General features: G+C 42.6%; 1 protein-coding gene across 1 annotated transcript in view; it reads left to right on the top strand.

The window, feature by feature from the left end:
- The window catches only part of LOC306975705 (nesprin-2-like), a 55,814-nt gene extending 45,091 nt beyond the window's left edge, over positions 1-10,723 (top strand). Inside the window, exons 12-24 of the mRNA XM_079573374.1 lie at positions 201-338; positions 412-606; positions 1,804-2,089; positions 4,207-4,275; positions 4,577-4,701; positions 5,799-5,928; positions 6,053-6,264; positions 6,339-6,539; positions 8,091-8,219; positions 8,329-8,520; positions 8,594-8,668; positions 8,760-8,803; positions 10,485-10,723. Coding sequence (XP_079429500.1) covers positions 201-338; positions 412-606; positions 1,804-2,089; positions 4,207-4,275; positions 4,577-4,701; positions 5,799-5,928; positions 6,053-6,264; positions 6,339-6,539; positions 8,091-8,219; positions 8,329-8,520; positions 8,594-8,668; positions 8,760-8,803; positions 10,485-10,698 — 2,010 coding nt within the window. The 3' untranslated portion in view covers positions 10,699-10,723. The remainder of the gene's footprint in view (positions 1-200; positions 339-411; positions 607-1,803; positions 2,090-4,206; positions 4,276-4,576; positions 4,702-5,798; positions 5,929-6,052; positions 6,265-6,338; positions 6,540-8,090; positions 8,220-8,328; positions 8,521-8,593; positions 8,669-8,759; positions 8,804-10,484) is intronic.
- Positions 10,724-14,163: the final 3,440 nt, after the last annotated feature.

Here is a 14,163-nt window from a genome sequence, read left to right on the forward strand (position 1 = left end):
AAAAACATATAAACTTTCCATGACAGTATGACAGAGCCTCATACATTCAGGTTTGTGCTTTGTGGAAGAAGAAACATTAGAGAATATCATGAAATACGTTGGAATACAATAATATACATTTAAAGGTGACTTAAATCCTGTCATGATAAGATTTTGTGTTCTTTGGCATTAAATCAGACATTTGCTTTGTCGTTCTTCAGTACTTCACGTCCCAGCGAGAGGAGTTCGAGGGCTCGCGGGAGGCCATCCTGGTTTGGCTGACGGAGATGGACCTGCAGCTCACCAACGTGGAGCACTTCTCCGAGAGCGACGCCCAGGACAAGATGAGGCAGCTCAACGTGAGGAGCATCTAAACTTCATGTACGCTCTCACCAATGATCACATGACTTAGATGTTTGTTGCTGTGTTCAGGGCTTCCAGCAGGAGATCATGCTGAACACCAACAAGATCGACGCGCTCATCGTGTTCGGGGAGAACCTGATCCAGAAGAGCGCCCCGTTAGACGCCTCTCTGATCGAGGACGAGCTGGAGGAGATGCACTCGTACTGTCAGGAGGTGTTCGGGCGAGTGGCCAGGTTCCACCACCGACTGGTCAACAGGAGACAGGTCAGTCACTTAACAGACACAGACTGGTCAATAACATGAAGATATCATCATTTACACTTCAGTCTGTGGTCAGTTCTTTAGGAAGAGAACATTAGCAAACAGGTACAGGTACCACTAAGAGTTGCAAACAGTTCTGTGAATCCCAGATAAGGCAAGACAAGTTTATTCAGAGACAATAAAGCAACAACTCTAAAGTAGGGCAGTCAAAATGAATGCTTTAACTTGCAACCAATTCAAAAATATAAGGCTTCTATTGTGGATCAACCTCAATTTAATGGCATAATGTTTTGTTCAAACACACTCCTGTATCTCATTATGCTTTACTAACTCTAGCAGTTGCATAGCTTTATGAAATAGTTTGTTCATGACACGTAGATCACAGGGAAATCCAGGGAAACAAGGTCTAGGGCTGTGGTTCCCAACCTTTTTCTTTGAAGCCCCCCCCCAGTCCAAAACTGTGGCCCTACAAATGTATCAAAACCTGAAAATAATTGCTAATAACTATTTATTTCAAACACATCAACAGAAATTGGAGTTTTTAATGAACCGGTAGTCTCAGTCTCAGTACTCAGTCTCAACCTTACAATTTATTTTGCTCAAATAATATAATTTATGACCTGACCCTCTGACCATGCAAAGCTCTGGGCCCCTCCTGCAAACCCAGGAGCCCCCCAGGTTGGGAACCACTGGTCTAGGGTATAGGTCAACAGGTTACAGCAGGCCTGTTCAACAATCTGCTCTGGCCCAATGGCAGTTTCCCTGAACAAATATATAACATTAGGCTTATGGCAACGCACATGCTAATGCTAACTGCGGCTACCTGGGCTACCGCTAACAGCAGCTCTCGCTCACTGACGAAGCATCTGCTAAAAACATAGTTATTACAGAGAATTCTTGGTACCTGGCAGAATCAGGTCTAACAGCTGTAAAGGGAGCATTAAAGTTTTGTGTCCGCATGTTAAGTAGTCATGTGCTTAGTGTGGCTTAGACCTACAAAATAAACAAGAGTGTTTTATGTTTAAATGTACTTGAGCAATGATGGTAATGAATGTATCATTCTGTCTTTAATTGAGTTGCCCTTGGGTAATAGGAGAGCACATAGGATTGTATTGTACTGTAAATAAAAAAATAAAAAAATAAAATAAAAACAGACGGTCTGCTTTGTCGTTGCTCACCGTCTGGTCCGAACTCTTCCAGATCCTGGACGACTTGTCTGACTCGGACTTGGACGGCTCGTCGGAGCTGAGCCGCGGGGTGTCCTGGACCGAGACTAAGAGGAGGAGGAGGAGGAAGAGGGCGAGCGGAGAGGAGGCGGGGCCGCACCTGTTAGCCCCGCCCCTCCCGTTAGCCCCGCCCCTGTCGGGGAGGGAGACGCCGGTGAGCGTGGACTCCATCCCCCTGGAGTGGGACCACACGGTGGACGTGGGCGGCTCGTCTTCGCACGAGGACGACGACGACGCCACGTTCTTCAGCGCCCTGTCAGGTACGGACCGTTTAACAAAGTTTTCAAACACATTTCGGGACATTAGCCGTAAAAGTCGGTGCTAAAATGAAGGCCCGAAGACGCTGCAGGAGAAAACATAGATTTTTTTCAGTCAATATTGATATTTTGTAAAAAAAGGAAAAAACTTACCCTTTACAATATTTATTTTATTTTAGTTTCCCACGCTTATTCATTCAGATACTGACATGTTTGGTGTCCACGTGTAGCATGAAAGGCTGTGACCGAGATGACGCTGTAATCCAAATATGGTCATTTCCTTTGTGGGAGACAGCAGCGGCTAAAGACAGGAGAGCACATGGGCAAACATTACAAAACTTTTGGTCCGTTTTCTCCAAGTGAGGTTTTCATTCCATTCTGGAAACAACATCTCCATTTTAGTCGCTCCTACAGACTCCACTTTACTTTAAAGGGGCTAGATGCAAGTTGGCCATTTTATACTCACTACTGCCACCTCAGATTTTATGTGTAACTGCAGCTTCTATATTAAGCTCGTGCATGACGGCACTTTGGACCCAAAGTAACACCTTTTTGAGTGACAGTGCAGGATTTTAGAGGCAGTTGTGGTGAACAGGTCTGGGCTCATTCTACACATTAGGACATGGCTGGAACATGTAAGGGGAGGAAAATACTTAATTTTAACATTTTTAAACTCTGTATAGTCCCTTTAACAAGACATTCAACATTATTATCTCATTACTAGCCTGATATATTGAGCTTTGAATCCAAAAGAAGCTAAAGATGCAATGCGTTCTTTTCTCATATTTATATTTGTTGTTCAAACTGATATATCAATCAATTTATCCATTCACCTGCAGCGTCTCGCCTTAAATGTCTGAATTCCCTGGAATTTTGTTGCAGTTTTGGCTGAAATGTTTTTTTTAGAAATACAGTACTTTGCAGCTGCCAGAGAAAAGGTTTGGGCAATTGAACTCGGGACCATTTTTTCTTTTTCGACGTGAAAGCCAAGCACCGCACAGAGCGAAAACACAAAACCCTCCACTCAGCACATGCAGAGGCTGAAAATGCCAGGCTTTTAATCCCAACGCTGAATGGACCAAGAGAGGACACACTTTATCCAAGGTTAACCTTCACGGAATAAGATGCACATGCACAGAGCAGAATGTGTGGTTTTACCCTGAACATATGAACTTTTATGTGTTTTTGGTCAAAGTCTGAGGTTCTTTAAATCTTATCTCATCTCTCTTTAAGTATAATGCACATGCTGTTTTTTTTTCTGCGGGTTTGTCCTATCCTTTGGCAAGCGATAAAAGAGATCAACTTGTACAATTAAAATAAGAAAACGTAAAAAAATCCAACGCACAACAAAAAAAAAAACAGCCCTTGCTCTCAATGCTGGGTACCATTTTTTTTGGTACTTTAACGATACTTTTGTTTCGATACTTTTTCCCATACCGATACTAAAATATTTGACGATAATGTTTGGGAGATTTACAGTATCAGGTTAATCTCTAATGAAAATGTGGAATCATTTGGGGAAACTGTGTAGAAAGAACTGGAGGAAATGAGAAATAAATTGGGAAAACAATAAAAAAAAAAATGGGGCAAACATTGGGTAAAATAATTGAAAAAAATAGGGGGAAAATTTAGGAAAAATGATTAATTTGATCTAAAACAACCGAGTCACTTCCTTTAATGCCTGGACCAACCGCATAAACATTTTGATCTAAAGATAGAAGGTTTTTTTTTCGATACCAGTAAAACCTAAACTTTTTCCTCCAATATCGTTTACCGGTACCCAGCCCTACTTATAAATCATTTTCTTAAAGCAGTACTAAGTAACTCATGCCCCTAGAGGCCACAAGCGCCACTGCAGGTGTTGTAGCATGTTACGTTTTTTTACTCATGAAAGTAAACACTTAGTACTTATTAGTTTTAAAATCAAATCCTTATCACGCCTTTTCTTAATTTTCTGGACAAATTGATTCCACAAAACTGATTTCCAGCATCAAAAACTAAAACAAGCCCAAACTAAAACCAACACTTTGACATCAATCATCCCAGAATGTGTTCGGCCATGTTGTCTTTCATCAGACCTCCTGTGTCCATGTTCTAACCCTCGCTGATCCTCCTTGCAGATGTGCAGGTGACGGACGGCTCTGAGTCGTTTTACAGAGCCACAGTGAGGGCAGTGAACGCAGCGCAGGGTAAACGTCTGCCGCATGAGTCTGCACACTTTTACCACATTCCACCAGGACACGTCACTAAAATCCTCCATCACCCCCAGCCCATGCACCGCTCACTCCTTCACCCCATTATTGCTACTATTGTTTTTTAAATCGATTTGCAAAAACATCCAGTGTGAGGTGTGAAGAAGCTGCATGACGTGCGTTGGTTTCTGCATGTTTTACCATCAGTTTCTTCGTCTTCTGCATGTCCCAGCTGAAGATGGACTGCATTAACATTAAAGTGAAAACATCTCTAACATTTTGTTCATTGTGTTTCCAGTGAAATCGGTGAGCGACCCGCACGTTTGGCTTCAGAGCGAGTCCCCGAAGCGGCAGATGCTCCGAGGCCTTGGCTCCTCCCCCTCGCTCTGCAGCAGCACGCCCCACCACCCGCAGCACGGATATGTAAGCGCCTCACAATCATTATTGTTACTATCATTTTAGTGTTTTTATATGGAACACAGGAAATAGTAATTTGGCAGTGTTGTTCATGTTGTTCATGTTGTTCATGTTGTTCAGTGTTGTTCATGTTCCTTATAGGCATTCTTTTTGCACCTGCGTATTACATTTTTAAATAATGTTGACGTGTGGAACAGTCTCTTAAACCCCACCCTAGCCGAGCGCATTTTCTCCAGTTTGGCTTTACAGAAATTTGTCATCTTGTCGTTGCTTTTTCATCACATTTTTGAAGCTTGTTGAAGGTTTTTTGTCACATTCTTATAGCATCTTTGTTGCTTTTTTGTTAATTTTTTTAATGCTTTTTTTCAAGAAGCTTTTAGATAAGGGTAATGGCAAATGGGAGAAAATGTCCACGGTTAAGGTGGGGGTTAAGAGGTTAAACAGCAACGATCACTACTCTGAGCACTTATAGCAGGAGTGCCCAAAGTGCGGCCCTGGGGCCAAATGCGGTCCTCAGATCCATTTTTGGTGGCCCTTAAGCTTGTTGTTGGATTGTCACACATCTCCAGATGACACGTTTCAAAGCAACTTTAATAATTCTACATGATTTTGAAGAGTTTAAACCTCTCTTAAATGCACCCTTTAGAATATTTAATAGCACCGATATGTGGCCCGTCACACAATGTGACCCTGATGAAAAAAGTTTGGACAGTCCTGACCTATAGGCTTAAAGTGCCCTCTGCTGGCACTCAATGGAATGAGCCATGTTATTTGCTCCTTATGGTCAGTTCCAGTGGCATTAAAGGATGTAGGTATAAGATAAGGATAAGGGTCAAACCCTTGATGCAAGTGGGGCTTTTAGGGGCTTTTACCCAACGATGATGACATATAAAGCATTTGCATTTCATTTATACATAAAATACAAGTTTTGACTCACAGGCTTCCGGGTTACTGTTTGTTTCGTAACAATCTGCAGAAAAATCACATAGAGCCATTTCTGCTCACGAGGACTGACTCAAACCTGTCAGAATTAAGTTGAATACTCCACGACTAAGGAGTGTTTTGCTGAAGTGTTTTGTAAAGCGGAGCCGTTGTTTTTCCAGGTGAAGCTGATGTCCGACTGCAGCGGCAGCATCAACCGAGTGAACCAGGTCAAACTGATTCTAAACGACGACGAGGAGCTGAGCGAGAGCGGCCTGACGCACAGCACCGAGGACAAGCACACCAGCACAGGTAAACAAGAACACTAACTACTACTTTAAATTGGTTTTATGTTGTTGAAATAAAACATCTGAAAACCTTATTGACAGAAAAGGTCTGCACGTGCGCTAAAGCAGTGGTTTGTGTTTATCTTCAGGAGTGATCGAGCGCTGGGAGCTGCTCAGAGCTCACCCTCACCACGGTCACACCGACGCCCCGCCGGAGCCGCAGCACTGGCAGAAGCTGACCTCCGACCTCTCTGACGTCACTTCCTGGTTGGGGCGGGTCTTACCGGAGCTGGACCGACTTCAAAACATCGGCCCGTCCACCAGCCTCAGCGGCCTGGAGGAGAACATCCACAAACTCAAGGTGTGGACTTTGAAGCGTGTTTATGTGGATCTCTAAGGCACAGACACCAGGTTTAATCCCACTAATGTTTGCAGGAGATGCAGCGATGCTTCTCCAGCCACAAGTGCCTGATGATCTCCGTGAACCTGAGCAGCCGTCAGTTCCTTCACGGAGACGCGCCGGACGTCCAGGAGCTGCAGGAGGCGGTGGACTCGGCCAACCACAGCTGGGCCCAGGCCTGCTCCGCCCTGCAGGGCTGGGAGCTGGGGCTGCACCACGCGCTCTGCAGGTGTCAGGTACGGCAGAGGAGGGCGGACTCTACAGAAGGAACTGGCCACCGTTTCTCCAGACTGAGATATGTTCTTACCTGAGCTTAGACGAGTTGATGGGTACCTGTCTGGTCTTTGTGTCCGTGGAAGAGCGTGGTAGCTTCTAACTTCACCCCCGTTTGGTGCTATAAGAATACATTGGGAGAGGCCAAATGCTAACAACATCTTTGGTCGTTTTGCTTGACTGAAGGCACGCACAAAGACCAGACAGGTACGCATCAACTCGTCTACGCTCAGGTAAGAACATATCTCAGTATGGAAAGACGGTGGCCTGTTCCTTTAAAGGCAGGTTATGCAGAATGAGCTCATATTGGTTTAGTTCACGTTGCCTAAAACCTCAAGATATTTTTCTTGATTTGGGGTTTTTGGAAAGGACGACGTGCCCTTGTGCTTTCAAACCCCCGACTTTAAAGATATAAGGAATGAAAAGTAGTGAAATACAAGTGGGAGGGGCACAGAAACAGGAACACTGAGGAGAAGGACTGGGAGGTATTTCCATCCATCCATCCATCCATCCATTTTCTTCTGCTTTATCCGGGGCCGGGTTGGGAGGTATTTTATCAGGCAGAAACTGGATAGGGAACACGTGAGGTCCCGAACTTAGACTAACACACTTGTCCTCATTAGGTAAATAGTCTTCAAGTGGGTTCACACCAATGCAATGTCCTAAAGAGCAACATCTGCACTGATGCGACCAAAACTCTAGACCAAACCCAACAGCAGCACAGAGTACGTGCTCATGATGTCATGGCTCTCCCTGACATGTTTGTAACGTGTGACTAGCTGTGAGGCGTCAATAAAATGCATTTGAACCCCGTGTGATGGTCGTCTCTCTTGTGTTCAGTGAGCCTCCTCGCCATTTGATTCACCTGTCACAAAGAAGTTTGTACATTTATTCGGCTAGGTGATAAAACAGTCGGCATTAGGCACTTGTCACAAAATGAGAGCGAGGGATAAAGCCCAATTTAGTGAGCCCCACAGCTCAAAAATGCAGTAGAAAAGCTCTCCTTTGGATTTTCAGGCTACTTGAGTGTGGGATTCTGTGTTTTGATTTATGAAGATTTTCCTCAACATCTGCACCTCTGAGAAAACTTCTGGTGTGCGTTGCTTCTATTTTCTTGTCAAAATTAACACCGTCTTTCCTGGTTAAATAAGTAGTAATTTTTTCGGTCATTCTTTTAAACATTAGACAAACATTTCCATCGTTTTATGTACAGCACGACCAAAAGGGTTTAGACTGAAGTTTCAATAATGATTCAAAAAGATCATCTAATTGCAACCATTCACTCAACCTAGTCCCTCCAGATTTTTAACTACACAAGTCTGCACTAGCACTTAAGAGAGTCTTTATGTCTAATGCATTTTTTAGTGCTCGTTTTGCTTTCTGACTGGATAACTAAATCAGTATAGCCATTATTCACAGTAAAGGGACAGTTAGATGTGAGCATGTTTCCCTCAGACTCACAGAGGAGACAGTTTGTGAAGTACTGACCGAAGCGTTTTCCTCCTCTGCTGCAGGAGTTCCACGAGGCGCTGCACGCTCTGCTGCTGTGGCTGTCCCAGTGCGAGCACAAACTTTACTCCGTCAACATCAGGGACCAGAGTCTGTCCCGGGAGGCGCTGACGCAGCACCGGGACGCCCTGCAGGTGAGGAGAAGTTTGGGAAACACCTTTAACGCCGGGATCTCTGCTCCTGAGACTCAGCACACACACTTCACTAAACACTGAGCTGCTCTGACCCTCTGTCCCGCCCCAGTCTCTGCAGGAGGAGCTCCACGGCCGGCAGCAGCAGGTGTCCTCTCTGCAGACCCTCTCCTCTGAGCTCCTGGTGGACCCCAGCTCGGACGAGGGGCTGGAGGCCAAGGAGAAGGTCCACGTCATCCACAACAAGCTGCGGCTGCTGCTGAGGCAGGCGGCCAACGACACGCACGCCCTCAACACTCGGCTGGTGCGGCTCAGGAAATAACATTTTATACTTTCATTAAAAAGTTCACTATATCATTTATGGGTGTTCTTTTCAGGAGAAGTCCGGTCCGAGCTCTGAGGTGGACAGTGTGGGACCTTTGTCTCACTCCACTCCTGTCAGCGAACTCAAGGTACTGAGCCCGGACCTCCAGAATCCAAATCTATCCATCAAATTCATATGTTGGTGATGGTTCATCATGGGAAATGTCTTTTTGTTTCCAGGAGGAGCCCAGGCTGCGAGAGGCGGAGACTGGAGCCGCCAGAAGGTAAATATTAAAAGAATAAGAGACTTTGAGGAGCTGAGTGAACTAAAGGCGAGGCACGGCAGGAGATTTTGTCGACTTTTCTCCTTTTGTTTCTTAGTTTTAATGTCAGAGTAAAAAGTAGAACTCTCCCTTTAAAGTAAGTCTTCATAATAAGTCTTGGAGTTTTTAAAAGCTTTTATCCTCCTCATGCCTCGAGCGCTGCTGTGATTAACAGCCGTCTCTATGGAAACTCACAGAAAGGGAAAACGAGGCTGGTTTAAACTTGAAGCTGTAGACTCAAGAGGGGAGCAGGAGAAGAAGAAAACTCCACCGCGCACTCCTAAAACACTACAAGGGCCTTTCTGAGGATTGTCAGAAAGTCGCAGGGTTCTCCACTGATGTTATTGGCATAAATAGTCGCATCTGAAAAGCTGCTAAACACGGACCCGATTTTACGATTTGGTCAGTATCCACATCGCCCATTTTCAAATGCGTGATATTAATCACATTCATTTGATTCCTCTCCCAGCCCTAGTCTCCACATAATGCAGGGAATCCCCCCGACGAGACTCTGTTATCCACATATAGTATTATTTGCGTGAGCAGCCAAAGTCAGTGGGGATACACACACGTATGTCCAGATGTTACTCAACTTTAGGCCTTCAAATGAGGACAATTACACTCTTCTAACATCTTCCATCGTCTCCCAGCTCCAACAGACTCCAAACATTCCAGCCAAAAACGAAACTAGACATTCTAATACTATGTGTGATATTGGGAGCTCAGAGAGAGAGGAGGAAGTGAGAGCAGAGGCATCTCCTGAACGGAACAACCATATCCACACCTTGTGCTTCAGATCGCTCTTTACTTTTTATCAGTCGGCCTCATAAGCACGGACAATGAGGTCAACAAGCCCACAGTTTTGGATGATCTAAAAATAAACGCGCTGTTTACCGCAGGTCACCACCGCATCCTATTTTTCTCTCAATATTTCAGCTCTATGTTCTCTTAAAACAAAGACATTCTCAATAGTCGATTTCTGAAGCTGTTTTCAGTCACAGCTCAGTGAAGAGAGTGAAATGAGGGAGACAGTCGTGTTTCATAAAACATGCGATATCTCTGATTCTAGAAAAAAGCACAGTGATTTTGATCAAAACTAGTCTCTGTTTAGCTTAGGATTCCTCAGGAACCGAGGCATCTAGAACTAAACTTTCACCTACGGAGAGCTTAGAGTTTCACTTGTGTGGTGCTACAAATGTCATGAAAAATGGTCTGGGTTGTTGGCACAGCTAAATCCCAAAGACAGCGCAGCACTCAGTGTGTTAACAACAGATTGAAAGGTTTTTTCCACATTTAATGCTTGATTTAATGATCTCTGAACCCCAAAAACAAGGCAAGAATCAAGATTTTATTTCACTAATAACTTATTCAAAAGCTAAACAAGCTCCAAAATCAAATAAATCAACAAAATATAATCAGAAATTAAACCTGGCTCTATCGACTATCTAGATGTCATTGCAGAATACAGTATAAAGGCAATTTTGGACACTTTTTTGCTTGAAATAATGCCTTAAATTAATTTATGAACTTTTCCTTATTCGCCTCCAGTGTCTCACCTTAAGGACACGTCCAAAGCCGACCGGTGTCACATTCCAATCTGTTATTACCGTCCCCTCTTCAGCGTGTGTGTGTTTCCCTTCAGGTCCCAGCGCAGAGACGTGTCGTCCCCGCGGCGGCCTCTGCTCCGGCGGGTGCTGAGGGCGGCGTTCCCCCTGCACCTGCTCCTGCTCCTGGTGCTGGTCCTGGCCTGTCTGGTGCCGCTGTCCGAGGACCAGTACAGCTGCGCCCTGTCCAACAACTTCGCCCGATCCTTCTACCCCATGCTGCGCTACACCAACGGACCCCCGCCCACGTGACGGCAGCGGACCCCGCCCACGTGACGGCAACGGACCCCGCCCACATAAGGACAATGACCCTCCCTCCTACATGCTGCTTTCAGGCGGGCTCGGAAACTCCCTACAGCCTACACGGTGTGAAAGAGGCCTGTCACAATAACTAAATCTGATGCTCGATATATTGATTGGAAAATATCGCGATAAACGATATTATTGAAGACATTTAAACGCCACAGAAACTAACACTAAAGCTTCAAAATGACAGAAAAGATTTATTCGAAAAGTTACTTACTTTGGGGAAAAAAAATGCAAATAAATGAACAATAAATTCAAGTACGATAAATATTGAGCCCAAAAATGTATTGTTTTACTCATTTATTGAAGTCGATATGATAATTATGGTGACAGACCGAATCATTGCACTCAATATGAGATGAAAACAATCTTAATGTACTTAAAATGATATTGTTTTTTTCAGGATTTAAATGTATAAGTGTAAAAATGGAGAGATTTCTTGAAGTTAATCTGTTTTAATTTTAATATAGATAAAACATATTGTGGTCCCTCATCGCAAAATGATCACTCGTAACACAGTAATTCCACACGAGTTTCCGGGCAAAACTTTCCAAATAGACTTTGTTTTCAAGGCCAGTTTTCCTGAGTCCGTTTCAGGAATTTCCTATTTTCTGAAACCGCTTGAATGCAGCATTTTTACACGAACAATCAATCACATGACGAAAAATTTTAAACTAACACCTGCTGTTTTACAAACCACACAGAGAACACTGGGCTGTGCTGCTCAAAATCGGACTGTCTCATTAAAGATCGATCGTTAATTTTCATTGAACGATTTTTCAAGAGGGGATTGCACTTTTAAAATAAGTAAAAGTCAGATGTTGCATTTCGGGACCCACCATTACCCCAGATGACACGCCACAACCCAAATAACAGTGAAATTTGTATATAATATTCTATTTTCCACACAAGTTGTTATTGAACAAGCCCTAGATATGCCTTTGAGATGGTGATCAAAACAACCTAATAACATAGATTTGAACAGACTCGGAGTATTTTCATGCACTTTCAGATGGAAAATATTGGAAAACAGTTCCGACCAGTGTTAATTTTGTTGACTAAAATATTTAGTCTTAATTTTAGTCAAAGTGATATTTTTGACGACTAAAATTGGACTAAAACTAAATTAAAAGTTGTTCATGAGACTAAAACTATGACTAAAATGTCCAGATATTTTAGTCGACTAAAATAAGACTAAATAAAAATGAAAAGGAGAGACTAAAATCATCCAAACTTCTATTGAGCGTCTGAAAGAGCCTCAGATCATTTAAAGTTACGAGTCATTTTGACCTGCGAAGAAGTAAAATCTGCCGATGGAATGAGTAGTTTTGAACTTAAAATAAGAAAAAAAAACATACAGTACATTTCAAAATAAAATGTACTTCCATTGGCAGATAATCATACTTCCCTACTCAAATCAAGGCCAAATATACTTATTTCAATCTCTTGCCCCCATGGTCAGATTTCTTGCAAGTAGACTCTCAAATCAAGGACAAAATTACTTATTTCAAGAAAATGTCACTTATTTCAGGATTAGTTTTTGCAGAATTTATAACAATTTAAGGTGAAAACCATTTATAATCTGATTATATTATGTTATTTTGGATACTGTATTTTGATATTTGGCTTAATTTGACAAAAATATGCTGTTTTCATTTAAGAATTTAATGTCAGAAATGTAAAAAATATTGTCTCAAACTCATCTCGCAACGCCCACTTCAGTGTCCCGTGAAGCCCAAGTTTATTTCTGTCTCTTGAACAACTTTAACTTTTAGGTATTTCAAACTAAATCTATGATATTACACTATTTCTTTAGCATCAGCAAAGCCAAACTTCCTACACGAGTCCACTTTGTTTGTTTCTTGTGGTTTGTAGAACAGCAGACTTTTGGGATTTCAAACCTTACTTTACAAACGGGGCACAGTCCTTCAAAATAAAAGCCCCTCGAATGTTTCCCCCTGTCTAAATGATCCCTGTATTTATGTAATTGCTTTTATTTATTCTATTCTGAACGCCACATTTGTAAAAAAGCACAAGCCATATCACTCATCGTCCTCGCGAAGACGGTTCGTTTTATTTTGAAAACCAAAGCCTCCAGCCATTTTCTACACAGCAGCTTCTCTCTCAGAGGGAGCGACTCTCCACTTGTAGAATATCTTGTACAGAGACGAAGAAGCGGTGTTTTGTTTTTTTTTGTTGAATTTTAGAGATATTTATGAGAAGATGTGATATGTTTTCTGAATCACGGCGTGTGGACTTTTCGTTAGTCACTGATGGAGTAAATTATGGTGAGATTTTCTGTAAAAAATGTGTGAAAATTTAAAGGGACAGTGCCACAAACTGAATGTCAAATGTCCTGTTGAAAATATTTATCGACTTGTTTTGGTTTTGAGTAAAAAGTCTTGAGAATTTCTTGCCGTGTTTTGTCTTTTGTTTGTGGTCCCAGGAAATGTCTCTGATTCTTCACTAATTACTGCAGCCAATAGGAGTCAGCCTGGAGGGAAGGGGCGGGGCTTTACTGCAGGTGTTTACACAGGTGCCATTTTAATTCCAAAATCCTATATTTTTGATTTGAAATTTCAATCTTTCAACATTCCAAAGAAAATTGGATACACTGAGCAACTTTTGAGTCTAGAGTCTTGAGTCTTCAGCTAAAACTACAGTTAAATGTGCTTTTAGACTCAACTTTTGTATTTTTTTGACAAATTTATGTGGTAAATAGTCATGTTTAATATAAAGGAAAAGGTCAAAAGCCAGGGAGAATCCATATGAACGCTTTCTAATTGACATTCAAGGCTTTAATTTTGGCACACTTATTTAAAAAACCTTTTAACCTTGCCGGTTTATAAAAGCTGAGTGTCACAGGTCATCTCCATGGTAACACAGGATACTCAGCGGGATTGTTAAAGCAGAACTAAGTACCTCTTGCCCCTAGAGGCCATAAGCGCGACTGCAGGTGTCGTAGCATGTTGTGTTTTTTTACTCATTAATTGTCTGTGAGAGTAAATACTACACTGACAGAAAAGGCAAAGGGAGAGAGGGATATTGTACATCCAATTACACAATGGAGATCATTTTTTTCACTCCAACTTGGCTGTAAATACTGTTTAAAGCAGTATTAAGTAACTTATTTCCTTAATAAATCCTTTCCGTAGTCCCTGTGGGGGTAATACAAGTGTTTATGGGATGATTGGAGGGTCTTTCATCTCCCCCTGGTGTCTCTGGCCAGAAAACCATGTTTGCAACTTGACTGCCCCCGGTGCGGAGAAAGCAATACACACTAATGTAATCACGAAGAAGAAGCTAACATGCTAACGGGCAAAGCTAACTGCGGGCTAACGTCACTTTAAACAGTATTTACAGCCAAGTTTGAGTGAAAAAAAATATTTCTATTGTATAATTGGATGCACA

Source organism: Gobius niger (genome assembly GCF_951799975.1).
Source record: "Gobius niger genome assembly, chromosome: 16".
In the NCBI taxonomy this organism is placed as follows: domain Eukaryota; kingdom Metazoa; phylum Chordata; class Actinopteri; order Gobiiformes; family Gobiidae; genus Gobius; species Gobius niger.